The sequence below is a fragment of the Odocoileus virginianus genome, chromosome 30, assembly GCF_023699985.2.
Source record: "Odocoileus virginianus isolate 20LAN1187 ecotype Illinois chromosome 30, Ovbor_1.2, whole genome shotgun sequence".
Classification (NCBI taxonomy): Eukaryota; Metazoa; Chordata; class Mammalia; order Artiodactyla; family Cervidae; genus Odocoileus; species Odocoileus virginianus.
The window spans coordinates 17640774-17657428 of NC_069703.1; the positions used below are offsets into that span (position 1 = coordinate 17640774).

Sequence of the window (16655 nt, forward strand, 5' to 3'; positions counted from 1 at the left end):
TCTCTAGATTTATCCTTATTGCTACAAATGGCATTATTTCATTCTTTTTTATTGCTGAGTAATATTCCATTGCATATATGTATATACCACATTTTCTTTATACATTTGCCCATTGATGGACATTTAGGTTGCTTCCATGTCTTAGCAAGGACATGTCAACCCACTCTGGTGTTCTCGCCTGGGAAATCCCATGGACAGAGGAGCCTGGTGGGCTACAATTCACGGTGTCTCAAAGAGACAAATAATTTAGTGACTGAACAACAGCAACAACAACAACAGTCATATCTTAGCTTCCACATCTTATAAATAGTGCTGCTGTGAACATTCACAGCTACCTCCCCTTCTTAAGAATTTTAATATTTTTATCAAAATCTAGTTTATTTGCAATATTATATTGGTTTCAGGTACATAGCAGTGATTAGATACTTTTATATGTTATACTCCATTTAAAGTTATAAAACATTGACTATATTCCCTATACTGTACAATATATCTTTATAGCTTATTTATTTTATACTATTATTTATGTTTCTTAATTTTCAACCCTTGTTTTTCCCTTCTATCTTTTCCTCTCCCCACTGGTAACCACTGGTTTGTTCTGTATATGTGAATGTGTTTCTGTTTTATCATATTCATCTGTTTTATTTTTTAGATTCCAAATAGAAATGATAATAGAGTACATTTCTTTACCTATCTGACTTATCTCACTAAGCATAACAACATCTGGGTCCATCTATGTTGTTTCAAATATGTCATTTATTTTTATGGAAATAGTTCATTCTTCTTTATGACCAAGCAATATTCCATTGTTAATCACTCAGTTGTGTCTGATTGACTCTTTGTGATCCACTAGACTGTTGCCTGCCAGGTTCCTCAGTCCATGGAACTCTCCATGTAAGAATACTGGGAGTACAATTGCATTCAATTCTCCAGGGGATCTTCCCAAACCAGGAATTGAACCCAGGTCTCTTGCATTGTAGACAGATTCTCTACCATCTGTGCCACCAAGGAAGCCTACCACATCTTCTTTATTCATTCATCTGTTGCTGGACAATTAAGTTGTTTTCATATCTTGACTATTGTAAATAATGCTATTATAAACATGAGAGTGCAGGTATCTTTTTTTAATATTTTTGTTTTCAAAGAAATTCTAGATCATATGGTTGTTTTATTTTCAATATTTCAAGGAACCTCCCCAAAATGTTTTCCATAGTGACTATGGCAATTTAGATTCCCACCAAGCATGCTGGGACAGTTGTGGGAAACTGACTGCTGGGTAGTTTCAGTCTGCTTCCTTGGCCTTGTTTTGGGTCTGAGCAAGCATGTGTGCACTCTTCACAAGCAGAGTCTAGCTTTCTTACAGCTCCATGGTCAGTCCCACTGGTTTTCAAACCAGCTAAGTGTACCTTGGTGTCACACACCCAAGATGGGGATTCTACCGCCCACCCCCTAGGAAGGGTTGTCCAGCCCTTGTCGTCCCATCCTCCTCTGTGTCCCCTCCTAGGAGTTCAGTGCCAGTCTAATTGCTTCTCCTCCCTTCCTGCCTGCCTACTTGTGCGTCTTCTTCTGATCTCTGTTTTCAGTGAGAATTGTTCCACGTTGTTGATTTTTGAATGTGTTCATGTGGGTTGGAGAAGGCAATGGCACCCCACTCCAGTACTCTTGCCTGGAAAATCCCATGGATGGAGGAGCCTGGGAGGTCGCTGAGTCAGACATGACTGAGCGACGTCACTTTCACTTCCCTTTCATGCATTAGAGAAGGAAATGGCAACCCACTCCATTATTCTTGCCTAGAGAATCCTGTGGACAGAGGAGCTGGTGGGCTGCTGTCCATAGGGTCGCACAGAGTCAGACACTACTGAAGTGGCTTTGCATGCATGCATGCGTGGGGATTGGTGAGCTCCACATTTTCCTGCTCTTTCATCTTGATCTCTTCCCCATGACCACTATTAAGATTCTTGTTCTCTCTCTCTAAAAAATCTGTCACAATACATTAGGCCTTACCTGTGTAGATCCTTTGTTTATTTTATAAAAATGGAATGATTTTAATATGCCATTCTATACATTTTCAAGTTAGTAATATAGAGTTAATTTTGCATAAGTACATATAAATTTAGAGTGATATTCAAAGTGTTTGACAAGTCCACATTAAAGCATGGGAACTGATGAATCAGAATAGATGCTGGATGTAGTATGGGAGAGTGGTTCTGGAGCCCCAGGTGTGGCAAAAATCACTGTAATTAGGGCAATATTATAAACAAATTGGGTCAGGGGATGTACCTAAAGAAGGAAATAGAGTGTGGGTATAAGAGGAATATAGAGTATATGCTTTGGGTATCGGCTGTTTTCCAAGTAGTACAGACATTTTTCAGTATTTTAACAACTGGGCCTTAGGGTTATAACAGTACTGAATGTACTTCAGTCTACTTAAAGATGGTATAGCAGAATAGTTCCATAATTTTTACAATAAATCAAGGTATTGATGCACAATTAAGTTGTCCTTAATATCTAAAATTGTAAGAAATGCAGCATATTAGCAAATAAAAGCAAACCACAAAAACAAAATCACACATGAAAAAGAAAGCTTGTGTATATAATTTGGTGAAACATTGAGAGATTATCCATAAGAGAAATTCCGAGATGTGGAATTGCCAAGTCAGTTTTTATTTTGATTGATATTTCTTTGAAAATGTCAAGTCAGTTTATAGTCATCCCACGTGAAGAAATGTTTTCCATATCTTATCCAACAGTTTTCATTATTACATTAAAAAACTTATATCTTTATTCAATTTGATAATTGATTAAAGAAATATTCCATTCTTGCTTAGGCATCATTTTGTAATACTTGAAAACTTGTTAGATTTGGAGACATTTAGACTTGGACCATTATATCTACTACTGTGGGCAAGAATCCCTTAGAAGAAATGAAGTAGCCATCATAGTCAACAAAAGAGTCCAAAATGCAGTACTTAGATGCAATCTCAAAAATGGCAAAATGATCTCTGTTCATTTCCAAGGCAATCCATTCAATATCACAGTAATCCAGGTCTATGCCCTGACCAGTAATGTTGAAGAAGCTGAAGTTGGATAGTTCTATGAAGACCTATAAGACCTTCTAGAACTAACACCCCCCAAAGATGTCCTTTTCATTATAGGGGACTGGAATGCAAAAGTAGGGCATCAAGAAATATTTGGAGTAACAGGAAAATTTGGCCTTGGAGTACACAATGAAGCAGGGCAAAGGCTAATAGAGTTCTGCCAAGAGAAGGCACTGGTCATAGCAAACACCCTCTTCCAACAACACAAGAGAAAACTCTACACATGGACATCACAGTATGGTCAATACCAAAATCAGGTTGATTATATTCTTTGCAGCCAAAGATGGAGAAGCTCTATATAGTTAGCAAAGACAAGACTGGTAGCTGACTGTGGCTCAGATCATGAACTCCTTCTGGCAAAATTCAGACTTAACTTGAAGAAAGTAGGGAAAACCACTAACCATTCAGGTATGACCTAAATCAAATTCCTTAAGATTATACAGTGGAAGTGAGAAATAGATTCAAGGGATTAGATCTGATGGACAGAGTGCCTGATGAACTATGGACGGAGGTTTGTGACCTTGTACATGAGGCAGTGATCAAGATCATCCCCATGAAAAAGAAATGCACAAAGGCAAAATGGTTGTCTGAGGAGGCCTTGCAAATAGCTATGAAAAGAAGAGAAGCTAAAGGCAAAGGAGAGAAGGAAAGATATAACCATTTGAATGCAGAGTTCCAAAGAGTAGCAAGGAGAGATAAGAAAGCCTTCCTCAGTGATCAATGCAAAGAAATAAAGGAAAACAATAGAATGGGGAAGACTAGAGACCTCTTCAAGAAAATTAGAGATACCAAGAGAAATTTTCATGCAAAGATGGGCACAATAAAGGACAGAAATGGTATGGACCTAACAGAAGCAAAAGATATTAAGAAGAGGTGGCAAGAATACACAGAAGAACTATACAAAAAAAATATCTTCACGACCCAGATAATCATGATGGTGTGATCACTCACCTAGAGCCAGACATCCTGGAATGTGAAGTCAAGTGGGCATTAGGAAGCATTCACTACGAACAAAGCTAGTGGATGTGATGGAATTCCAGTTGAGTTATTTCAAATCCTAAAAGATGATGCTGTGAAAGTGCTGCAGTCAATATGCCAGAAAATTTGAAAAACTCAGCAGTAGCCACAGGACTGAAAAAGTTCAGATGGCAAAGAATCGTCAAACTACCACACAATCACACTCATTTCACATGCTCACAAAGTAATGCTCAAAATTCTCCAAGCCAGGCTTCAATGGTACGTGAATTGTAAACTTCAAGATGTTCAAGCTGGATTTAGAAAAGGCAGGGGAACCAGAGATCAAATTGCCAACGTCTGTTGGATCATCAAGAAAGCAATGGAGTTCCAGAAAATTGTCTACTTCTGCTTTATTGACTATGCCAAAGCCTTTGACTGTGTGGATCACAACAAAGTGTGGAAAATTCTTCAAGATATGGGACTACCAGGCCACCTGACATGCCTCCTGAGAAATCTGCATGCAGGTCAAGAAGCAACAGTTAGAACTGGACATGGAAAAACAGACTGGTTCCAAATCCAGAAAGGAGTATGTCAAGGCTATATATTGTCACACTGCTTATTTAACTTATATGCAGAGTATATCATGAAAAATGCTGGACTGGATGAAGCACAAGCTCGAATTAAGATTGTCAGTAGAAACATCAATAACCTCAGATATGCAGATGACACTACCCTTATGGTAGAAAGTAAAGAAGAACTAAGAGCCTCTTGATGAAAATGAAAGAGAAGAGTGAAAAATTTGTCTTAAAGCTCAACATTCAGAAAACTAAGATCATGGCATCTCGTTCCATCACTTCATGGCAAATAGATGGGGAAGCAATGGAAACAGTGACAGTCTTTATTTTGGGGGGCTCCAGAATCACTGCAGATGGTGACTGCAGCCATGAAATTAAAAGATGCTTGCTGCTTGGAAAAAAGTGATGACCAACCTAGATAGCATATTAAAAAGCAGAGACATTACTTTGCCAACAAAGGTCGTCTAGTCAAGGCTATCGTTTTTCCAGTCGTCACGTATGGATGTGAGAGTTGGACTATAAAGGAAGTTGAGCACTAAAGAATTGATGCTTTTGAAATGTGGTGTTGGAGAAGACCTTTGAGAGTCCCTTGGACAGCAAGGAGATCCAACCAGTCCATCCTAAAGGAAATCAGTCCTGAATATTCATTGGAAGGACAGATGCTGAAGAAGAAACTCCAATACTTTGACCACCTGATATAAAGAGCTGACACATTTGAAAAGACCCTGATGCTGGGAAAGAGTGAAGGCAGAAGGAAAGGGGACAACAGAGGATGAGATGGTTGGATGGCATCACTGACTCGATGGATGTGAGTTTGATCAAGCTCCAGGAGTTGGTGTGGACAGGGAAGCCTGGAGTGCTGCAGTCCATGGGGCTGCAAAGAGTCAGACACAACTGAATAACTGAACTGAACTGAGACTTAGACTGGTTGCTTGTATTTGTATTAATTACTATGAGTGTTTCTTCTCAAGTGTAAAATGGAGATATTATAAATGTCAAAACAATTTTGTCTGGTTTGTTGTTCCAGATTAATTTTAGAATAATTTTCTAAGGCTCCTGAAAATTCACAGTGAAGTTTTTATTTGAAATGTATTAAATATTTAAATCAAACTTCTCAAGAACTTTGTTAATAGACTTCTTGAGTCCATGGGATATCTATATTAAATCAATTCCTGTTTTATATCTCTGAATTAAGTATGTTTTTCTTGAGACTTACTGAGTTTTGTATTAGTGTTCTATGAGGTATTGTGTGTTTTATTGTTGCTAGATTTAATGAAATGTTTTTCTTTTATACCTTCTGTTCATTAATTGCTTATATGAACATTACTACTTTTATAATTGTAGTACATTTATAGTAATATGATCTCTTTATAGTTCCCTTTTCCCATTTAGCTTTATATGCATTACCTATCTACCTCTATTGTCTATCAATGTAAATCACAATATATGCAGTATGATAACCTTATCTAATTCATTCCTATAGTTTTTTGCATATTTCTTCACCTTAATATCATCTACGTATCTCTACTCTAGCTGTCCTTTTCATTTATACTATTCCTTCTTGAGACTGAGTCCTTGCAAGGGAAGGAGTGTATTCCACTTATATTTGTGGTCTGGTAAAATTAAACTAATGCCTGAGATGAAGTAAACACTCAAATGTTTTAAGTGAATGCCTGAGTGAATAATTTTGAGCTTCAGATTCAAGATTGTTGCTCAATGGAAAGCGATAAACAAGACAGAGAAGCAGACAGAAGTTAAATGGCATAGATGTGGGGCCTTGGTACCCCAAGAGACTCATGTGGAAGGAGGCCAAATAGATAATTGGCTTCCCAATCAGGATAGATACAGGGGATACCTAACTGGTATATCACTGAAATGGAGAGAAAGTTACCCATTTGGTCTTTCGTCCTGTGAATATAAGCAGTAAGGCTGCAATAATATCAACTGGCTGGTCAGTGAAGCAAGAGTACTCCATTATTACTGATCCTGGGACAAAGAGAGCCAGCAGTTAGCCAGATATGGGGCTGAATTCTGACAGGTTGGAGCATAGGAAACTGTTCTGTAATCAGCATGCCAGAAGAAATGAAACCTGAGATTTGATTAAGAGAAAGTATTTTATAATAAATAAGTAAGGTATGAAATGACTCAATGAATTTACTTGCCAGTTGAGACTAACATGTGCCACAATTGCAGCAATAATACAAATAAACACAGAAATAGCTGATGTTTATTAAGGATTTGAAAGGTTGTTGCTGAACGATAAGACGCTGGGATTCTTGGCCTCCGGAGGAGACAAATTCAATCTGGGGCCAGAGACGAGGCTGGATCGCTCAAAGCTTTTGTGTAATAAAGTTTTATTAAAGTAGAAAGGAGATAGAGAAAGCTTCTGACATAGGCACCAGAAGGGGGCAGAAAGAATACCCCCCCTCCTAGTCTTTAGCTGTAAGTTATATAGTCACTCAAAGTCTGTTAATGAAAAGAAAGGAATGTTTTAGAATTTAGAATGGCACCAGATCCCTGGCCATAAAATGATTGACTTGAATCTTGTAGAAGGGCAGATTACCAAACAAATAGTTTTGTTTACATAGCTTAGGGGAACAATACCTGAGTAAGTAGGTTGGGCCATTTGGCGAAACTTAGAGTCTGGGGTACATTAACATATCTTAAGATAAACATTTCCATAAGAAAAAGAAATGTATTGGTTAACTCAAGGTTTGAGAATAGTTAGCTTTAGGTGAGACCAGGTGTCATGGCAACACAGCATTTTAAGAGAAACCTCCTTTTAAAATTGTATAGAGAAGGAAAAACCTATTGCTGGTTTGTTTCCTCCTGCCACTTAAGAGAGATGAAAATGTCTGGCACTTAAGCCTATTTCCTCTGTTTGGAGACCCCTGGCCTTCCTGCCTATTACCCTCTCAGATTTATTAGATACCAAGCATGTGATGGGTGCTCTACAGAGATTATCTCATTTAATCCTCAAAACAGTCAATGAATTCAGTATGATTTGGGTTGTATTTTACATGTGGGAAAATACAGCTTAGAAAGCTTGGTGAGTAGCTTGACTAAATTCACATACTAGTATGTGGTGAAACTGAATTGTGAGGAAAAGTCACAATTATCAATCACTACTTTTTTTCGCATGGAGAGCTTTAACATAAAACAGATGCCAGTGTCAGAGCCTCACTTTCAGGCATTATTACTTAATTGGGCTGGAGTAGGGGTTGGTGATATTGGTATTTTTAAAAAAGCTACGTGGTGATTTCAACACTACTGAGTTGAGAACCACTGACCTCTCAAGGCCCATTACTGAGTTTAGGTTTGCCCTCCAGTTGTACCTTGTCAGTACAAAGGAAGGACAATAGTCACATAATTTCAAATAGTTTTAAGGTTTATTTTCATTCGTCTCTCCTCTATGCATTGTCCTTATTTATGTATCCTGCATTTACCTCTCTGACCCTGCCTGCTAATTGACTGTCCCCTGCCTGCTATTGCCTCCTGGAATGTTTCAGGATACAGCCTGGGTTATAAAGTATCTTATGTTTTGCCTCTGCTGCTGCTGCTGCCGCCCCTTCAGTCGTGTCCGACTCTGCGACCCCATAGACGGCAGCCCACCAGGCTCCTCCGTCCATGGGATTCTCCATATCTGTATTGAAATAGGGTTGCTATTATTATGCCTTCACTGCTCTTGTAAATCTTTCCCTAGATTCTTCTCAGCTTTATCAAACAGGTTGTAGTTGATTAGGTTTTATTAAAATTAGTTGATTAGGCTTAAATGCCTTATTGTATTAGTTTTACTAATGATTGAACAGTGCTTATACAAATTGCTGTAAATAATAAGTTTCTGGTTCTAGATATTTCCACGTAATCATAAAGTATACTAAGATCAGATTCCCACCACCTTGCTGTATTTTCCAACATAATAATTTACCTTTCCTGCATTTCCATCCCAGGCAATATTATTAAAATGAAGTACCATCACAATAATAGGGAAATAGGCAGAAGGCATATACACACATCTGAGGAAAAATGAAGTACAAAAAATAGGAAAAATAGCCAATCTAATCAATTGGTGAAATACCAATGAAATAGTTTTATGTATGAATTAGCAACATTTTTTTCAGATTTTTTTTCCATTTATTTTTATTAGTTGGAGGCTAATTACTTTACAATATTATAGTGATTTTTGTCATACATTGATTCTAATAATTTATATATTTATTATTTTATTGCTCATGGTGTCATCATGATTGAATGCAGTCTCCACAAGGGAGGCAATTTTGTCTGTTTTGGTCAGTGATATATTGTAAGATCTGAAGCCAATGCCTGTCCTTACATAGACAATAATAAATATTTCCCAAAGAAAGAAATACTTGTGTGAGTGGGTCCATAACAAAGATATGTGGTGCATTGTATATATTATTATATAACTGGCAGGGGTATGAATTCATGTAATAATTCTAAAGAGGAATCTGTGAAAGGGTATCATGTTTTTTTAAAAAATATATTTTCTTTGGATGATTATTTACTTACACTTCTAAACTGTGCTTTAAGGATGCATTCAGTAAAGTGGAGATTTATAGATAGAAAACCACATTCATAGCATTGATAATCATATGGGAAACAAATATAGCTTATTTTAAGTAAAATGTGGCATTTGTGTTCTTTCAAAATAGACTACTGTGAAAATGCAGTAATGTTAAATATGAAAGATGGAGAGTGGATAGTAGAACATGGTTGCAATTTCATAAAAACCGAGATACAGAGACAGACAAGTTGGTAAACCGAAGTGATGACACTAATTATTATCACTCAGAAAGATTCTCAGAGCTACCAGGGAATCTAATAGTAATTAATCTGGTAGTAAAAAAAGCTTAATTTTTTTCTTTGTAATATTATAAAATGCATAAAATTTCTAAAATAATGTATTAATATATTGCTTTCATGATCAGAAAGATACTTCATTTATTAAAATTGTCTTTGTAATTTTCCAAACTCTGAGAATATATTAAATAATCTGTTACAATGTAACCTTCACAGGGCAAGTCTTTTTATCTGCTTTGTTCATTAATGGATTCCCCATACCTAGAATAATGTTTGGAATAAAGTAGTACTCCAAAATACCTTTTGAATAAATGAATGAATGTGCAAACAACTAATGTGTCTCCCTCTTTTAAAGGCAATTTTTAAGTGTTAAGGACTGATCAGTTCCTTTTTCTGTAGAGTTGAACAATTGATCCATCCATCTGGTGGCTCAGTTGGTAAAAAGTCTGCCTGCAGTGCAGGAGACCCAGGTTCAATTCCTGGGTCAGGAAGATCCCTTGGAGAAGGAAATGGCAACCCACTCCAGTATTCTTTTCTGAAGAATTCCATGGACAGAGGAGCCTGTGGGCTATAGTTCATGGGGTCACAAAGAGTCAGACATGACTGAATGACTAACACTTTACTTTCAAGTGCTATTCATAGGATGTCTTCTTTCCACTGAGGAGAGACTGCTTTCTCAGGGACTGAAAATGATCTTTTTCATCATTTTAGAGGGAAGTGACCAATACATGGCATATGTGGATTCTAATGTATGTGAAATTTAAAATGATTATGACAGAAATCTTTTATCTTTAGTAAGTAACTTTAAATTATCCCAGTGTCCTCAGATGTAAAGAAAACCATAATTGTTAGTGAATGTTGTTATTTTGTTATCCAATTAAAATATGTTCAGTTCTCCATCTATAGAGAACAAAAGTAATACAAAAATAATACTGTTGGGGATGGAAACTTATTGGAAAAGGACAATAGACCAATAATATATAAGAAATGCTATATTGTGTTTCATTGTAATTCAGCAAAGGGATGTTTGCAAGTAATTTTTACCATGTAACATGCAGTTTAGATTTATGCAATTAGATATATACCTTATTTAAAATTTTATATTTGTTGCATATTTTCTCAAACTAAAATCAAGAATGATTTAATAGTAACATTTGTTTTTTAATAAAATATTAAATAAGACTGTATCAATGTGTACAATGAGTTGTCTATTTTACACAGAGTCCTTGCTTTATTTTTTCTCTAGGATTCAGAATTTCCTACACATATGCAACCAAATCCAAACCTGGGTTTAGGCAAAGAGAATCTTTGTCCAGCAAAATTTGACTACAAGCTGAATAACATATTCAGACTTCACGAACTTCCAGTGAGCTGGTAGGATTCTTGATGTTTTATTAATACCTTTGAGGTTTTATTGTCATGTCTAAATTTTGATGCTCTCATACCTGTTTATGATCAAAGTGGTTTGCTCTTAGCCTGTGTCTGAAATTACTACTTATAACATTGAAAGAATCTGCTTCAAGCTGCTGCAGGAACCTCGTTACTAAATGGTTTAGGCACTTGGTGGCAGTGCAGCCTAAGTGCACGACTGTGCATGTTTAATGCAGAGGTTGCAGTTCTTGGTTAAAATGAAGCAGACGTTGTTTTTAGAGACATTGGTAGGATTTATTTTAAAAATGGGATCTCAGCAACTATGCATTTCATTTGATTAGTTTACTTAAAATTTTACCAGTGTACTTTTTTTCCTCATTAACACATTGTTTTGTTTTCTTTTGAGGATCATGGTTTTGCAAACCATAATCACATCAGTGTGAAAGTGAAGCTTATTATTTGGTATTTATTAAAATGTACTGTTTTATGAATCTGCATATTTACATTTATAGCAAATGTTTAAAATCTTGTAAAATTTACACTGCTTTTATTCAGAGTGTTTAAGAAAAATATTTCTGTGAAGAATCAATAAATATACAGCCTATCATAGATTTCTGTGCTAGATTAATTTCTTACTAAGTGGTCAGCTTTTGTAAATAATCATAGATATATCATTTTGATTACAGTTTGGGTAAGTAATATTGTTTTCTTGCATTTGTTCATATAATCCCAAGTTTATTATTGACCTTTAAGAACTCTAGGATTTGTACAAAAATACTTGACAAACATGTTTGTCATAATAACTCCTGTTATGTTTGAAAGAAAATGAAAAGTGAAAGTGTTAGTCAATCAGTGGTGTCCAACTCTTTGTGGCTCCATGGACTGTAGCCCACCAGGCTCCTCTGTCCATGGGATTCTCCAAGCAAGAAGAGTGGAGTGGGTTGCCTTTTTTTCTCCAGGGAATCTCCCCCACTCAGGGATGGAACCTGGGTCTCCACACTGCAGGCAGACTCTACCAACTGAGCCACCAGGGAAGCCCCTGTTATGTTTAATGAGGACAAATGTCTCAGAAGAGAATGTTAACCAACTCTAATAACGTACACTTACCTGTGATGAGGTTTTCATTTGCTCTGGATGACCTTATGTGGAATTTACTTTCAAAGACCCATTTGTTTGATTATTTGCATGTACCAAGAATACTGTCTATGGTACCCTGCTTATGAGCACAGTGGATATGATCTTATCTGTCATGATCAAAACCTGTAGGTTAATGAATTGAAAAGGTTTGTTATTAAAAAGAACTATAATAATGATACATTCATTCCTTAAGTAGTCTATTTCAACTTAAAACAGTTCATCTGCACTCAACATCCCAGTCTTTTGATGTAAGGTCATGACTTTTTCTTTGATTAAGTGACTGTTGATTGGAATTCTACATCATATTTCTTTCCAATAATGCATCATTAACAAGTTCAATTTTGTAATTTCCATAATCTAAAACAAGAGCTTGAGACACTCAGATGATCTTCTCACTTTTCCACAGCATTAATTTTCATTGATAGCAGTTCTGCTTATCACACTCATATTTCATCACCTTGATTAATTTTTAATTATTTCACAGTAGCAAACACAACAGGTTTTTGAGGGGTGAGTAACAAACTCCTTTGATGCTTTGTGATCCTGGACCTCAGCTGGTAGGAACAGCCTGTGCTAGTCTGCTAGTACACAGTCTGGGATCTCTGAACAGTCTAGGTACTGTAAGCACAGCCTACAGTGACCAGTGATTATGTGAAGGTTAAGAGAGAAGCTTTTACTAAATGAAAACGAGGAAAAGAAAACATGGGAAACATTTGACTCTTAGTCAAAGACAAAATCTAGATTTCAGCTGAATTTATTTGCAGTCTTTGGAAAGACAGCTGTCCTGATAACTGCTACTGAAACACAGGGAATAATTTCTCTGTCATAATCTTCACTAGTTAGCCCATTAGGAGAAAATATTCTAGCATTATGAGTTAGATGGTAAGAGGAAACAGATCAATTGTGAGTAGAAAATGATAATCACTAATTTTTCAAAGTAACATACCTCAAAGGAAAATTAAGCTGTGACTTTAGGACAACTCATTTCCCTGGGAACTCCCCTCTTTTTTTTTTTTTTCTTTGACTGTTTGTTCCTTTTCAATTTGTCTCACTTTCTGCTTCCTGATACAGCCATTTCTTTTTGGCCCCAGGTTTGTTTTTCTCTCACACCTTAGTTTCTTCTATTGCTTTCTCTGTGCTCTTATTGTATACCACCAGTCCTCAACTAGCCATAATAAAAAACTCAACTGTAAATTTCTAGTGTTGCTTAGATAATTTCGTGTTCTCTGTTCTTAATTTTAAAACCAAATCACCATACTCCCTTCAGTCCTTATATACACAGAGAAGTTTTGTACTTTTTAGGTCTTTAATGTTGCTCAGTCCATCGGTCATGTCCAACTCTTTTGTGACCCCATGGACTGCAGCACTCCAGGCTTCCCTGTCCTTTACTATCTTCCAGAGTTTGCTCAAACTTATGTCCATTGAGTTGATGATGCCATCCAATCATCTCATCCTCTGTTGCCCCTTTCTTATCCTGCCCTCAGTCTTTCCCAGTATTAGGTTATTTTCCATTGAGTCAGCTCTTTGCATAAGGTGGCCAAAGTATTGGAGCTTCAGCTTTAGCATCCATCTTTCCAGTGAATAGTCAGGGTTGATTTCCTTTAGGATTGACTGCTTTGATCTCCTTGCTGTCCAAGGGACTCTCAAGAGTTTTGTCTAATACCACAGTTTGAAGACATGAATTCATCAGTGCTCAGCCTCCTTTATGCTCCAACTGTCACATCCATACATAACTACTGGAAAAACCATAGCTCTGACTATGTGGACCTTTGTCGGCAAAGTGATGTCTCTGCTTTATAATACACCGTCTAGCTTTATAATAGCTTTTCTTCCAAAGAACAAGTGTCTTTTAATTTCATGGCTGCAGTTAGCATCTGCAGTGATTTTGGAGTGCAAGAAAATAAAGTCTGTCACTGTTTCCATTGTTTCCTCATCTATTTGCCATGAAGTGATGGGACTGGATGCCATGATCTCAGTTTTTTAAACATTGAGGTCTTTAATAGTATAATGTTCATTGACTCAATTATGTATTTCTTTGAAGAATAAAAAAAAATGTTTTATAGGTAGCTGTGAATTTATTTTGATTTTAAATTATCATGAGTATAAATAAAGTTCTTCCTCTATGGTATATAGGTTTCTTAACTTCATCAAAGTAACAATAATAGTAATGACAATGATAATGAAAGAATATCAATAATAACAATAAACCATTTTAGTAAGCATCTATAAATGCCAGGATTCAGCTGTTTCCCCCTCTATGTCTCTCTTTGTCTCTGTCTCTTTTACATACATATTCGCACACACACAGATGAGGCTCAGAAACCTTGTGAATCACAAAGAAAGAATTCATATCAGGTCTAGTTAACTCAAAAAATTCATTTCAATGTATGACAAAAACCACTGCAATGATGTAATTAGCCTCCAACTAATAAAAATAAATGGAAAAATAAATAAATAAATAAATAAAGTAATTAAAAAAAAAATAACCCACAAAATAGTGGATAAGTCCATACATTGTATTAAAGAAAAAGACCAAGGAAATAGTTTCTATTTTTACAATCAAGCATACAAATTAGTCAGTAACCTACAACTATATAACCCATGAGTTTGGCCAAGATACTTTTTCCCCTGACAAGTTTAACCTAGGATAACTGCTTTAAACTTAAATATTAAAATCATTCATTAGATTGTTTTTAGGTGCAAAATTTGCTAATTGTATATTCTTTACCTGGAAAACACAGATTTATTAAAATGTATTTTTGCTGGATTTTTCTAATAAGGTCATAATAAAATAAATGCACATTAAATTCCATATAATTTAAAAATTCTTAATGTCTTACTAATTTTCACTTTTATAGAGTGCAGTTTCATAGGTTAAAGAAACAGAAGGGTTTTTTTTTTTGTTTCTTTATTTTTATTTTCATTTTTTTCATTTATTTTTAAACAGAAGGGTTTTAAATCAGATTAGTTAACAGAGTTTTTGAATTCTAAGATAGCTGTCTTTCTCCTACTTTTACAAGATGGTTCCCATCAGCCTAGAATATCAACTTCCGTTAGTTAAAAAAAAATTTATTTTCTTGACCAACCACCCCCCTCCCTGCCCCCACCGAACCTATGCTGTTTCCCCAGAAGCTGCTCTGCTCACTTCCCTAAAAGGTTGGCAGTCGTGCTGACTGACAACAGCTCCTATTCAGTCTTCCCGTTCAGTGGAACTCCCTTCTGTCCTCTACTCTGGAACTGACTCTTGTCAGTCGTTGGCTGCTGCCATTCCCACCACCAATGGCCACTCACTCATTCTTCTCCTCTGAGCTGCAGCTGATACAACTCACCACCCCTGTGTTTACCCTCCTGACTCCATTGTTTGCACGCGCCCCGTCTTCCTGCTGGGTCCCAGGCTGTCCTGCTGTGTCTTGTCAGCAGGCTGCTTCTCTTCTGCCAGACTTCTGGCTGGTAGTTGCCCTGGCTCAGCCTTCTGGCTTCATCTTTTCACAGTCTACACTTTTTCCTGTGGCCTCTTCCAAGCTCAGGCTTTAAGTAGTTTCCACAGAGTAGGAAATGGCAACCCACTCCAGTATTCTTACCTGAAAAATCCCATGGACAGAGGCGCATGTTGGGTTACATTCCATGGGGTCACAAAGAGTCAGATATGACTGAGCAGCTGATCACACAATGATAGAAAATCCCCTTGGCAATACCTCTACCATTGACATCTCCCTTGAGCTTGAACACCTAATAGGCTTCTCCAAATCATCATGTTCAGAAAGAACTCTTGTTTTTCCTCAGAAAACTGGCTCTCCTGATCTTCCCCATTTTGCAAAAGCAAAATGTGGATTTACATGAACTTACTTAAGCTAAAAGCCTAGAAGTAATTTTAATTACTCATTCTCTCACCCCACAATTCCCACCATTAATCCAAGAGTGACTCTGATAGGTTTTGCCTCCAAAACATATTTACATTTTCCCACTTCTCTCTCTCTATTACTATGGCCATATCTCACACTATTGCAAAAGCCTACTAATTCATTTACTTCATGCTAGCTAAACCTATCTTTTAAAAATATAAATCAGATGATAAGATTCACTGCTTTCAGTACAATAATGTCATCCCCCTGTTTTAAAGTAAGATCCCAGACTTCTTACTGAGGCCTACAGCACTCTGCTGGTTGGAACTGCTGTCCACTTCTCATTGCATTGACCACATGCTCTCCCTGCTTCCTCGTTCAGAACCCTAAACTACCCAATCTTCTCCCTATTCTGCAAACCTGCCACACTTATCTCTGCCCCCAGGTCTTTACACTACCTCTTCCCTCTATTTGAGTTTTTACTTCTCCAGTTTCTGCATGTCTGGCTCATTCTTATCTCCAAAATCTTAGCTCAGATGTTACCTCCTTGGGTAGTCAGTTCCTGAAATATGTAACTAGTGTTTTACTCCTCATTCCTTCAGTTGCGGTCAATCCTAACATTCTATTAATGCTTTATTTCCATCATGGAATTCAACAGGCATGCAGTATATATTATTTTAAAGTATTTTATAAAGTAATTAGCCTCCAATTAAAATAAATAAATAAATTTACCAAAAAATGAAAAAGAGCATGAAATCTTGGTGTTTTCCTAATTTATAGATGGCAGAGACTGGCTAAATACTCACCAGTTCAGTTTCCTCCTGCCTGGGCCCATTGGAAGATTCTATCCTAGC

General features: G+C 36.6%; 1 protein-coding gene across 2 annotated transcripts in view; it reads left to right on the forward strand.

Moving 5' to 3' along the window:
- Positions 1-16655, forward strand: part of SPAG16 (sperm associated antigen 16) — a 968306-nt gene that overhangs the window by 142989 nt on the left and 808662 nt on the right. For both annotated transcript variants that reach the window (XM_070458611.1, XM_070458612.1), the window contains exon 10: positions 10698-10825. In XM_070458611.1, the coding sequence (XP_070314712.1) occupies positions 10698-10825 (128 nt within the window). The remainder of the gene's footprint in view (positions 1-10697; positions 10826-16655) is intronic.